Here is a 22,936-nt window from a genome sequence, read left to right on the forward strand (position 1 = left end):
ATTCTTACGACCGCTTTGGCCCGTGAATGCAAAATTCCATTCTGCAATTTCCCCACCCCTACCATCAGCCCTAAGTAATTCACTCCCTAACTAACTTAATCCATACGCTGTTAATTAGTTAAAGCGCCGAGTGTGCTCCGAGAACTAAACAGTGAGAGCTATGAAGGGCAAGCCACCAATAATGATCTCCAGTTGTGCCCTGTCCCCATGCCTTACCTGTCGCTTTTCCTCCCTAATTTTAGGCGTGGAACCCTGCCAGCAGCCTTCTAGCAGCCTTCTAGCGCCGAATGGGAATCCAAAGCAATGGAACCTCCACAGCACGATGGACCCATCTGGAGCCATCGACTGATGTACAGAAGCTCGGAAGGACAAGGACAGACATGGTCCACAAGGTTCTGTTGAGGCTTTGCGGCTTCTTTGAAATTTAGAGAGCCGAGACACACCGCTATCGATCGAAGTGTATCTGCATTGCCGGTTCGTGTCGCGAGGCACGACTTTCATTAAATCACGATGTTGCAATCCCCTATCTCGAAACGCCCCTATTCATGTTGTGTTCATGGTTTCCGTTGTGTCGGGTATCCCCTGACTGGGACTTGACCTCCTCGGGGCTACCGACATTCCTCAATGACCATCAAGCCTGATGGATACCAGCCATGAATTACCAGTCCGTAGTTCGCAATTTTGAGGTCACAGGTGGGATCAGTACGCCAATCGATATTATTGTGTCTGTACACCCTACCACAAAAATGACACTAGTCGCAGTATTTACCGTATCGTACATGATTCAAGGAGCAGCAGGTACCGAATCACCACTGATGAATTCCTGCGCAGGAAGTAAATGGATCATACCTACCGGCATCCAAGACACTGGTGTACGGCTTCGAATCTTCCCGGTAAGAAGAGGATGAGCAGATTGCAGAGAAGTGGTCGCGCGAATTGAGCACAGCGGAAGCTGGAATGTCAACATCATGAGTGTTTGGTGGGCGGTGGAATTCATTAGAATACCTTTCCCGGGAGAAGAAGCGTTGCTGACGGTGCGACTGTATTGTTGAAGGCCAGTGTCATGATTTCACGGCTCACGGACAGATAGTGGAGAGAGACGGAATTCCGTTGATTCACCGACCATCTGCATGATCAATCTATTCGGTCTTCAGAATGACGGCAGTACCAGCCCAAGAAAGACGCAGAATACCGAGATGATAACCCTTGTAGTGGTCCCTTCTAAAGAAACAAGCCGGATCGCCCTTGTTGGGTTTCGCGAGAGATATTTCCGACGCTCTTCTACGTCCTGAGCCTAACTCCAAGCACATGCAGAGCCATACCTCCAAAAACGCCTTGCTTGCAACTCCTCTTACATCTCATGCTTTTGCTGAGTGTCGACCTTGAAAATTGTCTAGTGACAGCACTGTCTGCATGCCAATGCGCACGATATTCGTATATAAGTGCTCCTCAAGCAACAGTCGATATGGGTGGGGGGGCGAAGAGATATTAAACCGGTGGTTCGTGGAAAACGCCACGCACTCGTCCTGCGTCGCGCTCACGACCCAGCCTTCGGTCGATGCTTCTGGTTCGCGGGATCGGCAGGATTATACCTGCATATAGTCGTTAGCAAAAGATATACTACACAAGCATCTTCCAAATACGCATACCGTAGGAGTTTCTCAATCAAATCCACGTGTGTCATGATCATTCTTCGGCAGCAGTAGCGGTTCAGGTCGAGTTTGTCCATAGCCTCCCTGGGATCATGTCAGTGGGTGTCGCCCATATAAGCTCCATCATGTCTCATACCCATCAGCAAGTCCCTCTTCCTCAATCATCTTGAGGTATCGCTCCCAAAGATCGCCGACAACCTGCTCATTGAGTTAGACTTGAGTTGCGCGATGGTGGGAGTAACGAACCTTTCCACAAGAGAAGCATCGGATTGGGATAATCATTTTGAGGAAACTGCACGCTGCTGCTTTCTAGATCTCGAAAACTTATCAGTACCGGTACTTGTGCAGATTATCGTCAAGTTGAGCTGCTTCGATATGCAGTCGAGGGCAAATAATGTTTGTCGCGAATGAAATTCACGATCACGTGAAAAATTGGGCCTAGAACGTCCATCGAAATCTTGGCGCCAAAAATTCCTGGAGGCTCTTCTATCGCACGGGTGTTGAGATTGCCCGCACTCATTTACTCATCTTTGCTTTAGCGGAAACCCATTTACAATTTTCCTGTCCGGATCCTGTCAATATGGGTCGTAAGGGGAAGCGGAAGTGGACTGCCGCCGAGGAGGCTGCAGAGCCGTCCCGTCAAGAGCAACCCATTAAGAAACAGAAGAAGGTCTCTGAAGACGAGAGCAAGAAACGAGAGGAGACTTCAAAGCATGAGGTCAAGAAAGTCTCAGAGGATGAGAACAAGAAGCTAGAGGATATTTCAAAGCATGAGGTCAAGAAAGCGAAGCATCCCAAATCCAAGGCACGGAAACCCCCCAGGAAATCTGGAGACAAACCTCATAAGGATGGCGAAAATAAGCCAAAGCCTTCCGAGAAGAAGCCCGGCCAACTGCAGAAGAAAGAGGAGGTCCGGACGTCTCCCGAGAGCCAGCGGAATCTGCAATCTCAGCTTAAAGAGCTGAATGGAGCGCTCAACTCCGTTGTTGGCGGACGGGATCGAGCCATCGGGGGCAGGTTCCTTGCCATTGATCCCATTTTCTCAGCGGATGAAGAGTATGTCCCTCTACAACCGCCTCTCAACGGTTGCTCTAACACTCAAACCTAGGTATCTGATATTGGCGACTCGTCGATCGGTCGAACTCTACCTCCTCGCAGACTCGCTTCTATCCTCGAAGTTCATCGTTCCTCCGCAATACGGCGCCATTACAGCCGTCGCCATATCGAATGTCGAACCCTCCTCGATGTACGTCGCAACATCTGCCCTCAGGATCTTACTGTGGGATTGGAGCCTTGAAAAGGCGATTTCGATATGGGAGACCGCGCACGCGGTGAAGCATATTGCCGTGGTGCCAGGCAAATCTCCCGAGGAAGAAGCTCTTCTCGCCGTGTTCCATCTTTCCCAAAAGGATAGGACGAAGCTTACTCCAGCCATCGTTGCAAAAAGCGTCAAAAGCGGAGATGGATTCATTGGCGAGCCATGGACGGTATTTGAGAGCTCGATGGAGATCACTGGTCTGAAAGCAATTGGGGACGAATGTCTTGTCGCGGTTTCGTCCAGATCCGTTGCTATCGGTGAACCCTCTAAGACTGATCAAAGTTATACATGGAGACTAGTGGAGGTCAATGAGAGAATTAGCTCGTTCGACGCGAAATCGCTCAAAGTGGACTCCAAGTCTCAACTCAACCTAGCGCTCGGTGGTGAGGACGGAATTATTTACAGCTACGAAAACATCCTTCGTAAGCTAAAGCAAACGGAGAGATCGATCGGTTCCCTCAACCTAGCGCCACGACTGCTGCATTGGCATCGAGGAGCAGTCGGTTCCGCAAAGTATTCTAATGATGGTAAGTCACCTTCACCACTAGGGCATACATTCACTAAGCATTGTAGGTAAATACCTCATCTCCGGCGGCAAGGAAACGTCTCTTGTCCTATGGCAGCTGGATACCGGTTCCAGGCAGATCCTCCCTCATCTGCTGGCTGACATTGATTCGGTGACGGTCTCTCCATCTGGCACATTATATGCCGTTGCTCTTGCGGACAATTCCGTCATGGTTCTATCCACGGCCGAACTTCAACCAACCGCAGTCATCGCATCGGTCCAAAGCAGAATATGCCACCCCCAAACCTTGCTGGATGTGCTACGAGACGATTCGAAGGAAAAGCCCCAAGTTCGCAATTTCGAGGCGAGGACTCCGGTGGTGGTAGATCCTTCGTGCCCCACGCGAGTTCATTTTGCCGTCCCTCTCTCCCAGTGGCGGCTGGACAGAGAAGCAGCGAAACCTGCATCGTTCCTCCAGACCTTCGACTTCTATGATGCTCGCCACCACAGGAAACAAGCCCTTACCCGAAACAATACGACCAACCCGAACGTCAACTCCGAATTAGAAAATTTGAAGGAGCCGAACGTGAAATGTCTGCAGCTCACTCATGACGGAAATTGGATGGTCACGGTGGAAGAGTGGTTCCCTTCCGCGGAACAAGTCAAATACCTGGAAGCTCCTGGCGACGGTCTTGAAAACGAGCGGGAGATCCGCGCGGAAATCTACTTGAAGTTCTGGTCATGGGACAAGACCGACAATCAATGGACCCTCATCACCCGGATCGATGCACCGCATGCCTCGAACGATGAACGCATCTATGGCCGTGTCCTTGGCTTAGTGGCACATCCCAAGCGCAATTCGGTCGCCACGATTGGCGACGATGGCATTGTTCGGATATGGAAGCCAAAGACTCGTTTCAGGAATGGAACGACGGTTCGCGACAACGCAAATGAAAGCTTGGTGACATGGACGTGCTCGAGTGCCACTGAATTGGAGAAGGAGCTGATGTCGCTCGACGAAGCGGATGTTACAAACACCGAGTCTGCGATTAATGCACATCTGGCATACTCAACGGATGGATCGGTCCTCGCTGCGACCCAGGAGTTCGATGAGACCGAGCTTCGCGCAACGGTTCACTTCATCGACGCGCACAACGGAAAGATCCGAAATTCCGAATCTGGATTGTATGACTATGGTCTCGTTAGCATGGCATTCTGCGGGCGCCATCTGGTAGTCTTGTCCAGCTCGATCGTTGTTTGGGATGTCGTCTGCAATGAGTTGTTATGGAAGGAGAGCATCGTCAATGGGGAACTTCTGTCTCCCTGGAGAGCGGCGCCATTATCTCATTTGGCAGCCAGTTCATCGGGGGAGAAGTTCGCCGTTGCTTACCCTGTCTTGAAGTCGACGTCGGCAGGTGGGTTCGAGACGAGGATCGAGGTCTTCAAACCGGGTCAACGGGAGGCTATCCTGTCCGAATCAATCCCAGCGGTGGTGTCGGCACTTACGCCACTAGTCGCTTCGGATGGGTTCTTGGTCTTGAATGGCTATGCGGAGCTTCGAACCATTGGCGAAAGCATGTCGATGATCCCCGTTGATGCGATGACACGACAGGTGTCGCGGAAAGACAAGCCGCAAAGTTTGGCAATCAAGGCCGATGAAGTAGACATGGTCGAAGCGGATGATGACTCGATAATGCAGGTCGATGAAGAGCCAGTCGGTGACGATCGTCCGGTTGTGCGAAAAGAGCAGCTGGCAAGGGTGTTGGATGGAGGTGTTTCCCGGGCACTTCCTTTGGTGAAGGATATGTTCCAAGGCTTCATGCAATTGTACATGCGGAAGCCGTCCAAGGCGTCATAAGCGTTAGAAAATGTATCTTCCATGGGCCGTTGCCCTCTGAATGTCATTCAATTTATGGTTTCTTTATCCTTCAACCTCGAACAGTGAAAACCGTGGTCCACCAATCAGAGCGTCGAGTGCAAGACGTCAATTCTGGAACCTAGTTAGACCTCCGACTTCTAGACTCGAGAAACCTTCAAGTTACTCAAGCACCGTATGTATAATAGTTAAACCTATCGACCAAAAAAGCGATTTCAAGCCGTAGTCGACTTCTCTACTCACATACTGTCGCCAGATTTACCCGAAACCATACGTTCACCGATCACCTCTACAAAGCCTCGGAATACATCTCTCCTCCGAACTTGGGCGTTTGTAGGAAGTGGATATCAGAGGTTTGAAAACTTTCTTACTACGTTATTCGTTATTGAAATTGATAAACCTTTAGGCCAAAATCGTTCTGTGAGCTCTCCTGGCCGAAGGCGGATGAATATTCGATCCTACTTCGTAGTCTCACACACACGATATCCTAGTGAATACCGATCACAGGAGCGATCATGGATCTGGCACCGACTCCATCACCAAATGTGAACGATGAATTCCACAATAGAATGACCACATTTCCCTCCGCATCCCCAAACTTCATTCAATTCATCCCTGGACCCACCGCGCCCACCGCGCCCACCGCGCCCAATACGTCGCATCCCGAAACGTCCCAGCAATACATCGCCGCGCGCCAGCATGTGCTTAGCAATATGGTCACGGTGCAGAACAGCGACGGGAGCACGCTCACGCAACCTGTGAAACGCAAGCGCGGGCGTCCGAAAGGGTCGGGGAAGAAACAGAAACAGAAACAGAAAGATGATGATGAGGAACGGAAACGAAAGGTGGCAGACGACTCAGACTCGTCGGTCGAGGTCACCCTGACCCAAACGATGACGAAGTCAGGACGAAGCGTGACCAAGCCGTCGCAATACGTCCCCGCCATTCCGTCGCCTGTGTCCCATCCGAAACGAAGAGTCGGTGGTAGCGGGCGGAAGGCATTGGAGATCGTGGTCTGCAAGCTATGCGGGCGCGCCAATTCGCCAGCCGAGAATCCGATCGTATATTGCAGCACTGCGAGCTGTGGAGCCACGTATCATCAGTACTGCCATCACCCGCCGATTCCGAGAGAGTCCATCGATAACGAGAACGCGGACTGGTTCTGCTCGAAGTGTACACGGCCGGCTCGACCTGGCCTTCAGAAGAACGGTTCTGGAAAGCCCACCAAGCTCACCGAGGCAACTACTCGATTGGTGCCAGGATCTGGACTCTCGCCCGCAGAGGTATGTACGCTCGAAGTTCGCCTTATTCAGAGCAACCTATGGCCTTGCGTTCTAAACTGACCATGCCTTGAAAAGAAACGTTCATACTTCACCTCATTGCCGCCCTCGACCCTTGTCGACCTGCTGGTCGACATCTCTACCAAGCATGCCGCAATCCCTCTATTCCACGCAGACCACCTATCTATCATCCACCCACCTCCGCCTCTCGAACCCGACGACCCGGGCTATGACACCGACCCACCGGCGCATTATCCGAAGCCAGGCTACGGATTGGCGCGAAAGTTGCCGCCAGAAGAATTTGACACAGCCTGGTTGGTAGATGACAATGTGCTCGGCGTGTTCAGCCACAGCACCGTAAATACGTGAGGGACGCTGCTGTTCTGAGACGTCGTCGCTCGTGTGGTCCGATGAACGACGCTGGAATGGAGGAGACTAAGAGAGAAACAAATTTAGGCGCGACATAATGGCTTGCTAGTGAGGCATTCGTGCCTGGTCTTTAAGGTTGAATCACCACGATTTTATCAACCGTTCGTGATTCAATTCAGATAGACGCAGAAGCGTGTCATAGTTTTCGTGGAAAACATGAGATACCTCAAGCACCAAAGAGGGTTTATGCTATTCTCATGTAATCTGGACAAGCTTGTGATAGTGAATTTGAGTGCATTGAACTATCCAGGCTATAGTACTTGCTAGCGTTCATGATAAAGTAGGCATTCCGGCATCAATCTCGATGCAAATGCTCCCCTCCGGGAAATGCTACAGAACTCCCAACTCCAACACATGCTGATACTGGACCCATAGTTGGTGGTTCCCGAGCAAGGAAATTCGTAACGACAGTCTCTACCAATGCCTCCTCACTTTGGTCACTAGGACAGCCCCCAAACTAGTAGAACTCCTCGTCATCATAGACTTCCTCATCCTCTTCACCCATGTCCTCTTCCTCGCCACTCTCCTCCACTTCCTCTTCCTCATCGTCGCCCTTTGCAGCGGGCCTACGATCCTCCTCCTCGTCCTCCTCATCGGACGCGAACTCTTCCAGGATCTCTTCGTCCGGATGCCTGCCAATCCCGACGGCGGCCTGTCCAGGCTCTCCTGCCTCGCCCGCCGCAACGGACGGAGCACCCGAAGTAACTGACGGCGCACGAGCCTCCTCATCCCCTCCATAGATCGACATCAGCTTGTCCCAGTGAACATGTTTCGACAGGAAATTCTTCGAATGCTTCGCTAGCATCCGCGCGCTCGCCTCGGTCGCGTTCGTGACCGGTTTTCCGCCCTCCAGAACGCTCCCGTCTCCCATGCGACCCATCTTGCGGCGCCGCTTCACGAGCCGCTTGCCGCCGTTCTCGGCCATCTCGCGCTCCTCGAGTTCCTTCTGGATCATCTTCTTGGCCTGCGCGAGCATCCATTCCTTGTTGTGCGTGACCCAGACGCGTTCCTTGACACGGATTTCGGGTTCGGACAGGAGACAATTGGCCACTTCGGGGTCGTCTTCAAACTCGTCTTCGCCGATCTCCGTGCTGTCGAGGACGCTGCTCGTACCGCGGAGGTGCTCCGCTTGGACTTTGGCACGAGTGGCAGCCGAGGTGATGAGGTCTTCGGAGAATTTGAACAATTCGGGGATATACTCTTCGATGTCCCGTTCGAGGGTGTCGTTCTCGTCGATGAGGTCTTCGTCGTTGATGATGATGTTGACGCGATCTTCGTCGGACCTCTTGCGCTTCTTTCGCCCCGGCAGCTTCGGGCCTGCAGCTTCATTGGTCATAACGGACGCGACTGCGAAGGCCTCTTCAACCGTCATGGAGAGATCGCTTGCAAGAGACATGGGTGTCGGGGCGCGGTCCATGTCGTCTTCCGTCTGGGATGCGGCGTCGTGAGCCGATTCGGCCGTCGCGGAACGCGAGACGCTCATGGACGATGCCGGAGTTGGAAGGGGGGGGATAAGAAATCCATCTTTATCAAGCTTCCGCTTCTTCCGCGATGGCTCCGATTCTTTAGTCCGTTTTGTTTTCGAGCCTTTAGGCCTTCCTGGCTTAGCCTTGACCGCCTTCTGCGCCGCAGTGGATGATGAAGATGATGATGAGGATGAAGAGGATTGGGTGAGCATCTCGGCCGCCTCAATCGTTTGCTGCACCTCGTCTTGATCCACTTCTCCCTGCCGCTTACGTTTGAGCTTTTCCAGCCGCTCGGATTTTTCCTTGCTCTTCTGGATCGCAGGCGGATTATGTTGAATCTTCAGCTTATCCGCATATTGTCGGAATTGATCCACGTTAAGCTTGCTGCTGACGGTGTTTTGGAATTCGAGGAGTCGGCTTAGGATGGTGGCATCGGATGACTTTACCACATAGACGACTTCTCGAACCGTTCGCCGGAAATTGTTCATACGTGCAGCAAGAATGATGCACGCACCGATCAAACCTGCTGGAGTCCGCCCCGTGACCATCCAGTCCTGTTTGAAGCGACTAAGAATCAAGCTCGCATCCGAAACGACTTGAAAATAGGAGTCTTTGAACTCCAATCGCCCGGCAAACTTCTCGATAAGAGGCACGAGGTTGAGAATCGGTGAAAATTCCTTCTTATCGTTCGAGCTTCCATTCTCATAGTCGAAGAGATACAGTTTCTTGACCAATGCTTTGTAGGTATCGCCAATGACGTAGACGTTGATTTTGAGCTTCTCCGCAAATTCCAGCATCATGAAATCGTGTTTGTTATCGCGTCGGCAAACGGCATAGAGGCACACGGCCGCAACCAGAGAGGTGCGACGACCCTGGATAAAACCGTTCGTGTGGGCCAAGCTGTAGATTCCAACGGCGGATTCCACTTGGGCGTGGAGGTTTAAAGCCGCCGCCAATCTTGTAATTTCGTCTCGACCGATCCGCATGCTTTGTTCTCGGCTGTCGGTTCCTCCTCCGACCTTCCTAAAGGCAGTGCCCATCGTCTTTGCATATCGCTGCGACTCGCCGACGAAACCTCCCTGCACTACTGCCGCACCGGTCGACGTCTCACCGAACATGACATCCGCGACAATATTGGCGTCCGCGATCTTCGTTCCGCACATGGTGCAAACAATCTCACCGTCGTGTTCGATGACCTCCCTCTCACCACACTCCGGGCATGGCTGACTGGTAGCAGGATGACCCGAATTGTTCGGTTTCTTCGGAGGTGGGGCTTGATTGTATGCTGCGTCATCGCGGCTGGCTCCAGGAGTGGGGAGTAGGGTGCCTCGAGTAGATGGTGGGGTTGGATCGCGAGACGGAGAGCCATGAGGAGCAGACGCGGCCGAGGATCGATGTTGTCTCGGTCGGGCATTTTTGATGGAGGGGAATCGAGGGATTCGGCGTGGTTGGGGTTGCGCCGCGTCGGTAGACATTGTGAAGGAGTTGAGGTCCAGGTGGCGGGACGGGAGTGACGATGAAGAATCCTCCAAGGGGATGGTAGAGTCGCTCTTGCTAGGTATGATGTGATTTCCAAGAGATCCTGAGGTTTTCGGCTTGGTGTATCGAAGGCTCACACGTCATATTCCGACCGCATATGATAATGCCGTCTAAGGGGTACCCCCGCAATACCAATCGAGTCACCGGGAAGGTTGGGGTCAAAGCGGTGATGGACGAAAGCAAAAGGATGAAAGTATGTGGGTAGTTGGGAAAATGGTTTTATAGAGGTAAGAAGAAATTAGTAGTGGGATTGACCAAGGTGGATTGTGATAAGAGAAGTTTGGAGATGTAAAATTCAAAGTGAAAGTCCAGAATCGTAATGATGAGACGTGAGTCGTGAAATCGTGAAGTGAATTCTCCAGATATATTTAGATGCCTCAGGCACAACTCTGTTGCCTAGGCTGAGATGGTGATTGAAAGCCTGGATTTGATGCCTGAATTTGATACCTCCATCAGCCACGGAGAAGGCCTAAATATATCACTAGTTATATTGATTTCTTCTGTGGGGAATGTTCTGCCCATCTGGATATTTCTCCTACACTGTTCATGGATCCTTTATTACTTTTATGGTTATCCGCTGCTATTATCCATGGGTCTTTGACTTTGACCAATACCGGCTACCGGAGGTTGGAGGTCCTATCGACACAGATTGTCATCATTCCCAACTTTTAGAGTAGGCAATTAAGCAAGCCGCTGGAGTGGTTGTTTTGTTCAACTTATATAGGAATCAAGAATTCCTGTTGGCGTCATTAATTATTCCTACCAGCAGTCCAAATTATCTTATGTCCCTCGTGTGGAGTTTCAGAGTCATCATGCGAACCCGACCTTCAAAACAACCTTCAATTAAACACCCAGAGAAAGTATATTTTATTCAACCATTTCCCAACCCGATTTCCATAGAGATCCTTCTCTGGATATTTCATATGCCATGTATATCATATCCCATCCGTCACTCCTCGTCCTCGTCCTCTTCGTCATCAGCGACGCCAACCTCACCATTGCCGTGGTCCGCAGATGCTTCTCCAGAGACTCTCTTTGTTTTCGTGGCGGCGAGACTCTCATCGGCTTCGGAATCGTCCTCTCCCTCGGCTTCCTCCTCCTCATTTTCTGGCTCGCCCTCCCCCTCTTTGGGCAATTCTTCGTCGGCAGCAGGCTGGAGCTTGCGCTTTTTAGTCACGGGAGCTGCGGAGACGGTGTTAGGGAATGATGGAGCAAATCGATGCCTAGTGACACTTACTAGGAGCAGCGGGCTCTTCTTTTTCTGCAGCTTCCTCCTCGGAGTCTTCTTCGTCCTCGCTGTAGTCCTCTTCGTCATCATCCTCGTCATATCTGAACACGACGCCAGTTAGTCAGCCGAAACGATGAATACCGACGAGATATTGAAGGTGAGAAAAGACCAGCCAATGAGGTAAGGCATTCCTCGAAAATATCGATGAAGCCGCTGAACGTTTCCTGGGATTGGACGGGCTGAAGGAGAGCTCCGCGGATTGGAGCTCCATCATGGACAGCTCTGAGAAGCTCCAACCATTCTAGCAACATCAAATACAACACTCCGGCAACGCCGAATTTCTCAATTGCTCATCGAATCGCCATTGTCGCAAACGACGACGAACGGGTCGCGCGAGGCTGGCGATGGCGACGACGACATGACGACGACGACCAACAATTGGATTGCGCGAGGCAGAGTGGAGCAGGTGGGGGAGGATTGAATCATTAAAGACTGGGAACGTGGAATTGGAACAGACGAAAAGGCGATCGCAATTGCGCTCCGCGCTGCGCTGCGATATGAAAATGAGAAATTACTTACTCTTCTTCTTCTTCGCCATCGTCGTCGGACGGCAGAGCGACGAGCTCTTCCTCGGACTCGTCCGCCTCCGGTTCTCGGTTTCGCTTTCTTGGAGGCATATCGATAATCCTTGGTGTCGCAAAGAGTGAAACGGCAAATTAACGTGGAGAAAATGCGCCGCAAATCCCACGTTTCAACACCAAATAACGGGTTCAAGCTTCCTAAATATGATAGGAGAGGATTAGAGTGTGAGGAGAAGGTGAGGAGAGGGTGAGGGCGATGGAGAGGGACCGGAGGAGGATGGAGAGCGCATCAGCGATGAGCGAAGGGCCCAACTGGCGACCCTAACAGAAGCAGCTCCACGTCTTAGAAAGTGACGGAAGAACCGACGAGGGGCACGGCAGCAGAGAAAGCCAGGAAGCAGGAAACATTCAGGGACCGGATTTGGCCTGGCTGCAGGCCTGGGAGCGTCGGATTCACGGGAGGGCGGTCCCCATCCCATCCCAATTCCATCGCAATCATCCCAGGAGTCGACTTGGGCATCTAGTTTGCGTGCTCCAGTTGCTTGCTCGCGCGCTTGATTGCTCCAGTCACGGTTGCGGACCTCCGTTGCTAACGTTGGACAACAAGCCACCCACGTGACGCAACTTGAGACTACTGTCCGGGGATGGTGGATTCTCAGCTCGGTTTGTGTGACAATGCAGCCGCGGAACAACTTGACATAAACCCGTCATTATGAAGCCTTAAATCCGGTATTATTATTATTAGGAAATAAAGGTGCCGTACAGGCGTAGTTCTGGATACAATCACGCAAACGCCACATCGACTTGTGCGACCGGCCTCGGAATTGCACCCGTCAAAGATAGGCTTTTCAATTCCAACCACCCATCCAATAGGTAAGTTCATGGAATCTGAGCTAATTAAGTCGCTTGATAATACCGGGTATTGGCTGATCATAAAATGATAAATCTCGATTTATCATTATCATATGCACTTAGACAAGAATACCTGAACCGTCATACAAATCCGGCTTCCGTTCAGCAACATCAAATATACTACCTGCTCAACTGCTCCAGTAAATGCAAGGGATATTTTCAACCACCGCCATTCAAGAGATCAGGATATCCTTGATCCATGCAACAGCAAGTAAAATACACAACAATTCATGCGAGGTTGTGTCAGTATCGTTTTCATATCGTCCTCGCGATGGAAAGCGCCAAAAATAGGCAGACAATCGCCAGGATGCGACGAAGGGTAACTACGCGAATGGGAATAAACGGGGAGCTCCAGGCATTTTCCTGTTAGCTTAAATGAGCCGTATCGGATGACGGAGCGATAGAAGATTGCACTTACCACCATTCATGGATGCCGATCTCGTCGATGAGCCGGCACGTGAGCTTCAACCGTTCCCGGACCGTGTCCGCCTTGAGCATCCGGTACAGCTCGTCCTGGTTCGTCGGCATCATATGCATCGTCCAGTACGGCAGCACTTTCGGGTCGTCGAGCGGCGGATCCCCATACGCGATGCGAATCTTACGGCGCGTGCTGGGCCGGAGCCAGGAATTGTACAGGGGGATCCACGTGTGGATTTTCTTCATGAGCTCCGCGTTCGTCAGGGAGTTAAGCGTGCGGAAGTATTGCTGGCCGTAGCATTGCACGAACTTGGTGTCGAGGCGGCCGGAGCCGGAGCCGGTGCGGTCGCTGAGGTTGAGCTCGCCTTTGGAACCGACTTCCGCCGCTTCAATGGACGCCTCGAGCTCGTCGGAGACGTCCTGGAGTCGTTCGATGCGGGCCATGAGGTACCCGTCCTCATGTCGACGAACACTGACAGTTCGGAATCGACTGACCCCGACTAGCTGGAGGTTGATCCGTCCGCTTTGGAGGTCTCCTTTCTCCACGATTTGAAGGATGGTGCCGTATTCCATGTAATACTTGCCAGGCATGAGCTGCCCAGGGTTTCCGAGATCCTGAGTGCTCGCATCCTCCCCATGCTGCTCCTGTAGGCACTTGGCGAAGAAGACCATTCCAAACTGCCGGTTCCCTTCCCATGATCTGCGGATCATGATCCGGTAGCGGGGTTCGAATATATGCAAATAGATGGGCACTTGAGGGTAAGCTATAGTGCAAACAAACAACGGTATCTCGTCCGGCTCGTCCCCATCATGCAACTCTGCAAGATCTTCCTGTCGCCTTTGCTCGGACCGGTCCGGGAAGAGAAGCTGCGTCAGTCCGGTTACGACTCGGTTTGGTTCATGGCCTTGAAGGGTGCCATGCATCTTGAGCTCTTGACGACAGTTCGGGCAGAGGATGGAGAAGTCCAACGCTCGTAGCAGGCAACTACGGCAAAATGTGTGGCCGCATGATGTCGTAGTCGGGTAGAGGAGCAACTTGTAGCAAATGGGACAGTCCAGCTCGCGCTCAAGTTGGTTTCGGACTAGATTAGGCATCTCTAGATTTATTTGGCTAGTTTGCCCCGAGTCTGGCGTGGGTCTTTCGAAAATCAGGTCGTTATCGTATGGAAATCGACCTTGGGCGGCGAAAGCGAACATAGAGCACAGATGAGGAAATGTCGGGATGAGCGCTGTCTCGACCGTTTTCGTGTGGAGGAGCTGTTTCAGTAGAACGTATTTTTTCAAGTGCGCCGCTCTATCGCCCTCCGCATCATAACTCCAAGGGTGGTTCGCGGAATACTGAGCCAGACGCTCCGTGTGTCCGGCGACAAGTTGTGGGATGCTGACCTCTGATGTCTCCTTTATAAGCCTCAACATGCAATCCACCACTGCCATAAGACTTCTGTCGACTTTCATCGACGCAGATGCTGTGAGTTTCCGGCACGTGCGAACGGGACAGCACATCAAGCCTTCGGCATTTCCTATCGACGGCTTTTCGCCCGCTACGGCTACCGTACCATTCCCCTCGGTGGAAATACATTGCCGGCATACGGAGTGTCCGCATGGTAGGTTGATGCCATCCCGCAATGGATACGAACAGACCATGCACTGAAGCAGTCGGGTCAGAGCTCGTGCAAATAGATCTGAAGACGCATCCTCGGCGATGTCCACTACTTCCTCCAGCTCCTTTAAAGGGGTATCCATTTGCTCTTCGCCAGGATTCGGTACCGAGTCCAGCTCCGCATCATGATCGGTAATCTCCGGGATGTCATTTCGGTCGGGAAGCGAGTTCAGCAGAAGCTCAATGGAGGTGTATGCGAGACGGTCGAAAGGGACGTTTCCAGCCATTATGTAGAATGGCAAAGCGGGATATATTCTCTCTAGAATCGCCTTGATGGGTAGGAAAGGACGAAAGGTATATCTGCATTGTGATTTGGGCGAGTCAACAGTTGTGGAACTGTGAGGTATCGGCCTACACGGATGGTCTCTAGCGGACAATCGAATGCAAAGCGATGATATTGTATGCTCGTCGTGCTATCGATTCGTGTGGACGTTCGTATTCTGCGGTCTCCGATGCAGAGCTGTCATGGAGAGAACCATAGCAAACTGGCGGCTATGGGAGGAAAAGAAGAGGAACAAGATGTGAATATACTCGTCACGATAGTGGGCAATTCACAGTTACGAACCGCAGGACAGCTAGAGAGGGGTAGATAGTCGTAGTATCAGAAAGGTCATGGAATCAGAGAGATTGTAATAATTGTACGCACCAACTGCAGTATTGTTCGCTATGAATAATTAATATAAAACACGTGTTGGACATGCGAGGACTGATAATGATCAGATGAAGAATAGTCCCCTCTTCCATCACGCTACAGGACGATCCATAATAAGTTTAATAACACTAACCCGATTGTCTCACCACAAGCGGTGACGGCGGCTTCAAATATTTGCGCCTCAAATTGTTAACGATAGCGATATATCAGTAATCTTAGGGACTTGTTCCTGTCCCTAGCGGGCGTATTCAACCAATTCCCGAGTTATCTGTCACCAGGTACCCGCAAGCAGCCGCCCGGTTGCTTTCTATGACATTAAGGCATTGCCATCCTTCTTCATCCTGTGCGATAGTCGGGCTATGGCGGTAGTGTATGACATATAGATTGGTTTTCTGGCAAAGATAGCAAGTCTGGCTTACTACATACTATGTATGACGGTAGCAGTCGGGCTTGAAGCCTCGCTCTCAGTCGACAATTGATTCATCGCAACACTTAGAATACCGGTGTCACGACCTCGATTTCAGTATACAATCTTGATACGCAGCAAGCCGGTATCAGGTCATGGAATTTCAGCCTCAGAAAATAGCATGAGGCAATCTGTGGGTACCAAGGGTACAAGGCGCGGACCGTGAATTTGCGAAGGATTGCATCTACAGTACCATCCGGGTATGAGTTCCATAGAAACCCCCAATGTCCATCCAAAGAGCGCCTAAGCCGTGATCGAACCCAAGAGAACGGGAATGGAGGGCGGTTGTCGTCAGTCCACTAGGGTAAAACATAGATTGTTTCAATTCTCGTCGCCCAGTTCCCGTCCACGAGAATGGGTATTCACGGATCATGCCTACTTCTCCTATACATCCAGCTCCAGTGATTTTGAGGGTCCGCCATCAACCGGTACATCGCAATGACATCCGAGTCCTTCTCGCCGGAATATAGCAACCCTCGTTCAATCGCCAACATGGCATATTTTTGAGCGGTTCGGTGATCGCCCACCCCATTATATTCTATCGCGGCATACGTGTACGCGTCAGCAATCGGGCCATCCAACCTCTCCTGCTCGCACAGTGACACGAGCAGCTCCGCCGTTTCCGGGGACGCAGTAGATGCCTCTGTTCGGTTGGCAAGCTCCTTGGTAAGGAAATCGATGGCGTCGAGTCGGTGATCGGAAGCCGCCGTGAATATCTCTCGCTGCGTGCATGCCGAGCAACTGCAGTCGAAGCCCCAGCCATTTTTCAATACCGCTTGTCTCGTGCTGCGGGTGAGGGTCGGGTCAATATCTGAGGCGCGGAAGGTTAGGTCGCGCTGCCTTTACAAAGTCCCAAGGGATTGTCCTACTCACATGAAATGGAGAGCTCCTCGCCGATTTGAATATCCCGGAGCGCGTGGACATGGTGTGTCAGGGTGTCAGGATCGAACCAATAGTGGCTATTTGGCCTACAATCGTGATTTATCCGCTGAACGGGGTTAGTATAGCGGATCGAACCGGATTTCATGGTCTTTTAACTTACCGATGTCTCTGGGAGCATAATGTTGTGCTTCTCATCACGATCCGAATCAAGCTCGACATAGAAAGAATTCGTGTTAAGCCTATCGTCAATGGCATCACCACCGAAATGCCCATGGAGCTCCAAATATAGGTCCCGTGTTCCCGGAGGTAATCGTCTAACTGCTTCCTGCTGCATTTCCAATCGATCCTCTTCATTCAACGCCTCATAGGTCTGATCATTGACCATGTATACCGGAGTATGGGAGAAAACCGAATCCCCTCGGTGGAACGGCCGTGTTGCAACCAGCCCAAACCCCCTTCCAGGAAGAGCCCTCTTCTCGAACGGAGATCCGGACTCGTCATTGATATGAGCTACGGTTTCGGGGTTTGTGAACGCCGGTAGTCCTGCAATTGACTTTGCGGTAGCTGGGTCCGTGAAGATGGAGATGCCCCGTCCATTCGCGAAAGCCGTGCTCGTGAAGATGCAGTAAAAGTCATGATCCTCGGATTTTCGCATGCACTTTGGTCTATGAGACCAAACTCTCATCTCTGCCTCGCTGAGAGTCAGTTCTTGCTGTAATACCGAGGTGCTGTTGGAACCGCATAATCCTGTTGCGACGCAACTAGTCGTCTCTCGATAATTGCATGATTTCCCGCCGAAGAGATCCAATGAGGATCGATACGGACATATATCAAAGGCCAGTGGCGAAACTTTGGCTGCTGCTAATGGAAGAAGGAATAGAAAGTCGAATGTGGCGACCATCATCGTGACACGGGTAAAGGTACGGGAACGAAGTGAAGGGACAGCCGATCAACGGAGCAGATGAAGGTAGACGAATAATTTCATGATCAGCTTCAAATCATGAAGCGGCGTAGCTGGAATATGAATAGACTTCGAACAGGATTGATCTTCGACTGGCAGTACACGCGAATGTTTCCAAACGGCTTCATCTGGGAGCTTCACAGAAAGTTAGAAACAGTCTCCGCAAGAAACCTACACATAATAGAGCTGGCATTCTCAAATGGAGATTTCCCAAGCCATCAAACGGCTTCTGATTCGGCGAGATGCGCCTCGTTGCTTGCTGAAGCGGAGTTGATCGCAGCTCGTAACATATCTGAAACCAAGGTCCTATGTGTGAGACATCAATCTAGGATTCGGTGAGAGGCAATTATACGCTAGCCCAATTAGGTTAGATAAGCAGGTGATCACCAACTGAGGCATTAAGGCACCAAATGCTCTTTCACATGATGTGACTGCTTCAGGTCCAGGTTCTCTTTGTTTAGTTTCGATGCTTCGATCCGAACATAGAATTTTCTAGCTTGCAACCGGAATTTTATATGTACTCATGCTGCAGGAAATGGTTTCATATGTTTGATGACGTCGAGATGCTTGAAATAGCTAGGTACTCCTTTGATATGTGGAAGGTCAGTTTCGACACCACATCGACGGCCATCTAGAACAGCTTGCCCGGGCAAAGAATAGCAGTTCGACATAATTTGGGAAAGCATGTCTTGAATACGGTATCTATGACTCTATCTGCTGTTGGGTCTAACGATGGGCAGATTTTAATAATAATACGCCTTCTTGTATGCCTCTCGGCGCTCTCGTCAGATCCAATGTTGTATAATGGTTACCTTGCAAATTACACGACCGTCGGTTTCTTGCTTGCATCAACCCTAGAGGTGAAACTAGAAGAAAATCCTCTACACTTCATGGTTTATTCCTAACCTGAGTGTGGCCCTATTGTCTTATGATTCGACTGTCGGGCTATGATGTGCATCATTGTTGAGCCTTAATGCACCATTCTTCCCAAATGAACTATTGAGCAAGACAGCGGCCGAACTATAACCATTCCAAGACTCTAGTCAAGAGCATGTTTATATCCATCTACTATGTCACGACATTGTAGAAACACTAATCTGGGCTGTGTTGACTCCTCCAAATTCTGTGGAAATTTAGGCACTTAAACCCAATCCTTGGCAATATAACTCGGACAAAGTCTATATTAATGAATTTTCCCATCACAAACGGGATCGCCTACTAGCTGTCAATCAAAGCGACATTTGCGAGCACTAGGGCAATCTCGGAATGACGTGCCCTATCTTCGTTCCATATATTAAATAATCTCGCTTCCGGAATGATCCCCACCTGCTCTCTGCCACGTTCTCCACAGCCAAACAGCGCTTCTCAGGTCGTCCAAGACCCGGTTCGCCTGTGGACTAACCTCTTCGGGACCGAACTCTTCTCGCCTGGCTTACAATTAGGGTTCTCAGTCCGAAAATCTCGTTCTCTTGACGTATAATCAGTAGGCGCGACATATCTTCACCATCTCATGGCGCCATATGGAAGAAATCAAGGACGTCGAAGACGGTTGCCAAGAGCTTTAACTAAAATGAATGCAGTTCGAAAGTCGTCAGAACATGCCGAGATGGGCCCGTGTGTTCTTGTAGTCATTCCGGAATCAAATGTGATATAATAGGACCTTTCCAGCAAGAACCACTCTTCTCCGTTCTTCTAGTCACAGTCCTCGACAGACCATTTGAACTACCAGAGCTCACGGTTCCGTTATTTCACTTCTTCCATTCCTTTCAAAATGCAGTCTGTGACTCTCCTTCTCAGTCTTTTGGCCGTGGCCACCGAAGCTGCCCCTCAGCTTGGGGGACTTGGTGGGTTGTTTGGTGGGAGCGGGTCCAGCGGGGGTGGACTTGGTGGATTGTTTGGTGGTGGCGGGTCCAGTGGAGGTGGACTCGGTGGGTTGTTTGGTGGTGGCGGATCCAGTGGAGGTGGACTCGGTGGGTTGTTGGGCGGACTGGGCGGATCCAGTGGAGGTGGAGCAGGGAGCACTGGCGGCAGTGGCCCCTATCTAGCGGTGAGTGTTCTTTGAGCCAAAGCCATAGCAAACAAACTGATCCTTCCAGGGCTACTCAACGGACCCAGGCCTCCCTGGCCACACCATCTATCTTCCCAAGGAGATTCCCGCAGATCTGAAGCTGCCTGTACTCGTCTGGGGCAATGGAGCGTGCAAGGCCGACGGTACTTGGTTCGATGAGGCATTGACCGAGTGGGCCTCTCACGGGTTCCTGGTCATTGCCAATGGGTCTCCAGCCGGCTCGGGCCAGACCAATTCGAAAATGCTGATCCAATCGCTAGACTTTGTCACTAAGAACGCCGGCCAGGGCAAGTATGCCAATGTGGACGCAAGCCGCATTGCTGCTGCAGGACAGAGCTGTGGTGGTCTGGAGGCGTACGAGACCGCGGCCGATCCTCGTGTCAAGGCCATTGGGATCTTTAACTCTGGAGAATTCAGCGACTCGGCATCTCGTCAAACAGTCGCGACACTGAAACAGCCCGTCTTCTATTTCCTTGGTGGTAGCTCGGATATCGCGTACGAGAATGTAAGCATTTTTGCATTGCCTCCAGTTCGCATCCAAAGCTAATCCGTCATTAGGGCGAGCGTGATTACAAAAACCTGCCCCGTAACATACCTTCATGGAAGGGTAACCTCGATGTTGGCCACATGGCAACCTGGGCAGAGGTTAATGGTGGTGAATTTGCTGTTGGAGGTACCAACTGGTTGAAGTGGCTGTTGCGAGGGGATGCACAGGCAGCACAATGGTTCACTGGCAACGGTGCTCAACAAGCAGGGTGGAAAGTGGAGAAGAAGGGCTTGGAAGGTATCCAGACCACTCCCATTTGAACTCAAACCGTGAAGGTCCATGGACCGAGCCTTGGCTTTGAACAACTCTTGTACATAAGTTAGCCTTTCGCAAGTAAAGTATCACCAGGAAGGATCTCAAACCACCAAGCCATTGATTCTTCCACTCCACCAATATACTGGCGAAAATTAGATGCTATCAACCGATCAGAGGGGCCAAGGCCTTCGTAGGTATTAGGATAGTGTCACGCAGATCCGGCCACGTCGGCCGAATGTCGTATCAATGTACGCCTGAGCACACTAGCAGTAGTTCGACATCCTAAAGCGGATGTGACGTAAATTTGAGGACGTAGTCGAGAAATGACAGGATGAGCAGAGAACATATGGCATTACCGGTATCCGTATGCATGCTATTCCTTGAAACCAACATCGCAGAGGGTGCCGTAACTCCACCAATGCCTTATTGTACAGATCCTCAACATACACCGGCAATCCGAAATCAAAACGATGCCCAAAGACATATTGAAGCTTCCTCCCTGCGGGATCCGTGATATCTTTCGTTTTCTGTTAATCGAGCGGAGGCTGTCGATTCGACAACTACGTTGCCACCACAAGCGCTTCGCTCCATGGACTGTTCAGGAAAGCAACGGCAGCCTATCATGGATCTGTTAGTACTGCTTGAGTCTAGTCACTTGCTCAAAAACCAGGCAGAAGCGGCCGGGGACCAATATCATTCAAGAGCCGTTCCCTCCAAAGCGCGGAAGAGAGGAAGACTAACTGTGAACATGCTAACTGCGGCGAGCACGCTGCGGTTTTCCGGATCTGATAGCACAGCCATCACTTGGCCGCTAACCCCGCGGTCCTTTTTGCTTCGTGGACCGCCCCGTTTGGGCGCTGCATCGTATCCTCGCATCATAGTGTCGGGTCTAGTGGATTGGTCTTCTCAACGGAGAGATGGACGTTGCGTTCCTTCGGAACCGCAGTGGACAACCGGACGAAATGGAAGAAGATTGGAGAGCCCGTTGGAGGCGATGGAAGGATCGTGCGAGGGGAATCCAATGCTTTAAGGAGAGCACGGTTCGATAATTTCGTCAAATAGGTAATATTGATTTGTTTGATTCTTTGAAAGTTGATGATGATCCGGAGTACGGAGTGTATAGTATGCTCAAAAGTCCAACATGGAAATTCTTGAAGCATCCGGGTAAACCCCGGATAAACCACCTATGCTCGGGGCCTCCGCTTGGTCACCTGACACCTCCAACACTCAAACGGTCGGCACTGCGCCGAAACAGCGAAGCAAATAACTATCCGGTCAGACTCTTCAAGCCTCCATATCTTTGGCATCTTCAATTCCTGCATGCTCGAATCGGTAAACGAGAGGCTATTGTCAATCTGATCATACACAATATGGGCCAATCGGCACGTCGATTCGCACAACTACATGCTAGGCAGCCATCAATACACTGTTCGATTGATCTATCAAGCCAGCACAGCCTTCGATGGCCGTTTTGACCCTGGCTGTCCTAGTGATCCTACTCACCGGATTCTTCGGCTCAACGGGAACCATTGGCGTTGTGTCAAGCACTCCGGAACACTCAAGCTAGGGACTGGAGGTGAGTATTCATGTTATTGGCTAGGGTTGCCGTCTATGGCTATCCATCGCAAAAACCCTGGTACGGGATGGCTGTGAAGGAGAGTGAGGTGAGGCAGCGATCATGGATATCAGAGGCCGAGATCCTCCTCTGTAACCTATCTTTCATATCAATCAATCTTTCATATCCACGTTTCCCGATTCTGAAAAGTCCGTCGTTACACCGGCTATTTATCAATCTTGAGTCCTCCCACGGAACGTATTCGCATCCCACAAAGCATGGTCACTCCATTACCTGAGCATTACCTGAGCTGATAACGTCATCAAGTCATGGCGGATGCTGCTCATTTGCTACTTTCTTTGGATTCTCCATATATCGGGCATGAACCGATTTCTCGGTATCCATTGACGGTTCCGTTGGCCAATGCCATCGCCAATAGGCCCAAGGAAACGGTGCAAGAACCCAGCCAACGCCGGTCATCATGTCGCCGGGCATTTTCCTGGGAGCCTTCACGAAGCAGTCAACCGAATGAGCATATTCCCATAGTTGATGACCCAAGCAAAGACGTTGCAATTGGACGTGGTCGTCCTGATGGAGATTCGTCTTGTCCATCTACAGAAATAAAGGAAACAGAAAAGCAGCTACCAGCGTTCGAGTTCGCTCCATGGATTGAAGGGCTTTACTTTA

At 51.1% G+C, this 22,936-nt stretch overlaps 8 protein-coding genes across 8 annotated transcripts; 3 read left to right on the plus strand and 5 right to left on the minus strand.

The window, feature by feature from the left end:
• Positions 1–1,537: 1,537 nt before the first annotated feature.
• Positions 1,538–1,934, minus strand: P152DRAFT_473527 (DNA-directed RNA polymerases N/8 kDa subunit superfamily; the record flags this gene model as incomplete). The annotated part of the gene is made up of 4 exons (XM_033681244.1): positions 1,538–1,592; positions 1,650–1,736; positions 1,789–1,850; positions 1,899–1,934. 4 exons carry the CDS (start codon positions 1,932–1,934, stop codon positions 1,538–1,540), a joined length of 240 nt encoding a protein of 79 aa, XP_033534635.1.
• Positions 1,935–2,232: 298 nt separating this feature from the next.
• On the plus strand, positions 2,233–5,523 carry P152DRAFT_481879 (tricorn protease domain 2-containing protein; the record flags this gene model as incomplete). The annotated part of the gene is made up of 3 exons (XM_033681852.1): positions 2,233–2,708; positions 2,761–3,497; positions 3,544–5,523. 3 exons carry the CDS (start codon positions 2,233–2,235, stop codon positions 5,331–5,333), a joined length of 3,003 nt encoding a protein of 1,000 aa, XP_033534636.1. The 3' UTR covers positions 5,334–5,523.
• Positions 5,524–5,602: 79 nt separating this feature from the next.
• P152DRAFT_458176 (uncharacterized protein) lies at positions 5,603–7,293 on the plus strand. Its single transcript, XM_033679396.1, has 2 exons — positions 5,603–6,634; positions 6,710–7,293. Exons 1-2 carry the CDS (start codon positions 5,921–5,923, stop codon positions 6,998–7,000), a joined length of 1,005 nt encoding a protein of 334 aa, XP_033534637.1. The 5' UTR covers positions 5,603–5,920; the 3' UTR covers positions 7,001–7,293.
• P152DRAFT_458177 (uncharacterized protein) lies at positions 7,279–10,386 on the minus strand. The gene has a single exon (XM_033679397.1). The coding sequence runs from the start codon at positions 9,999–10,001 to the stop codon at positions 7,518–7,520; it is 2,484 nt and encodes an 827-aa protein (XP_033534638.1). The 5' UTR covers positions 10,002–10,386; the 3' UTR covers positions 7,279–7,517.
• A 479-nt stretch (positions 10,387–10,865) lies between these two features.
• Positions 10,866–12,046, minus strand: P152DRAFT_334819 (uncharacterized protein). Its single transcript, XM_033675287.1, has 3 exons — positions 11,873–12,046; positions 11,303–11,394; positions 10,866–11,247 (listed from the first exon to the last, which is right to left on the minus strand). Exons 1-3 carry the CDS (start codon positions 11,968–11,970, stop codon positions 11,015–11,017), a joined length of 423 nt encoding a protein of 140 aa, XP_033534639.1. The 5' UTR covers positions 11,971–12,046; the 3' UTR covers positions 10,866–11,014.
• A 554-nt stretch (positions 12,047–12,600) lies between these two features.
• P152DRAFT_458179 (uncharacterized protein) lies at positions 12,601–15,575 on the minus strand. Its single transcript, XM_033679398.1, has 2 exons — positions 13,205–15,575; positions 12,601–13,135 (listed from the first exon to the last, which is right to left on the minus strand). The coding sequence occupies exons 1-2, from the start codon at positions 15,088–15,090 to the stop codon at positions 13,042–13,044; spliced, it is 1,980 nt and encodes a 659-aa protein (XP_033534640.1). The 5' UTR covers positions 15,091–15,575; the 3' UTR covers positions 12,601–13,041.
• A 768-nt stretch (positions 15,576–16,343) lies between these two features.
• On the minus strand, positions 16,344–17,548 carry P152DRAFT_396544 (SET domain-containing protein; the record flags this gene model as incomplete). Its single annotated transcript, XM_033676364.1, has 3 exons — positions 16,344–16,792; positions 16,855–16,969; positions 17,024–17,548. The coding sequence occupies 3 exons, from the start codon at positions 17,546–17,548 to the stop codon at positions 16,344–16,346; spliced, it is 1,089 nt and encodes a 362-aa protein (XP_033534641.1).
• A 2,047-nt stretch (positions 17,549–19,595) lies between these two features.
• Positions 19,596–20,699, plus strand: P152DRAFT_473534 (uncharacterized protein; the record flags this gene model as incomplete). Its single annotated transcript, XM_033681245.1, has 3 exons — positions 19,596–19,871; positions 19,921–20,397; positions 20,451–20,699. The coding sequence occupies 3 exons, from the start codon at positions 19,596–19,598 to the stop codon at positions 20,697–20,699; spliced, it is 1,002 nt and encodes a 333-aa protein (XP_033534642.1).
• Positions 20,700–22,936: the final 2,237 nt, after the last annotated feature.

This window comes from Eremomyces bilateralis, assembly GCF_010015585.1.
Source record: "Eremomyces bilateralis CBS 781.70 unplaced genomic scaffold P152scaffold_8, whole genome shotgun sequence".
Classification (NCBI taxonomy): domain Eukaryota; kingdom Fungi; phylum Ascomycota; class Dothideomycetes; order Eremomycetales; family Eremomycetaceae; genus Eremomyces; species Eremomyces bilateralis.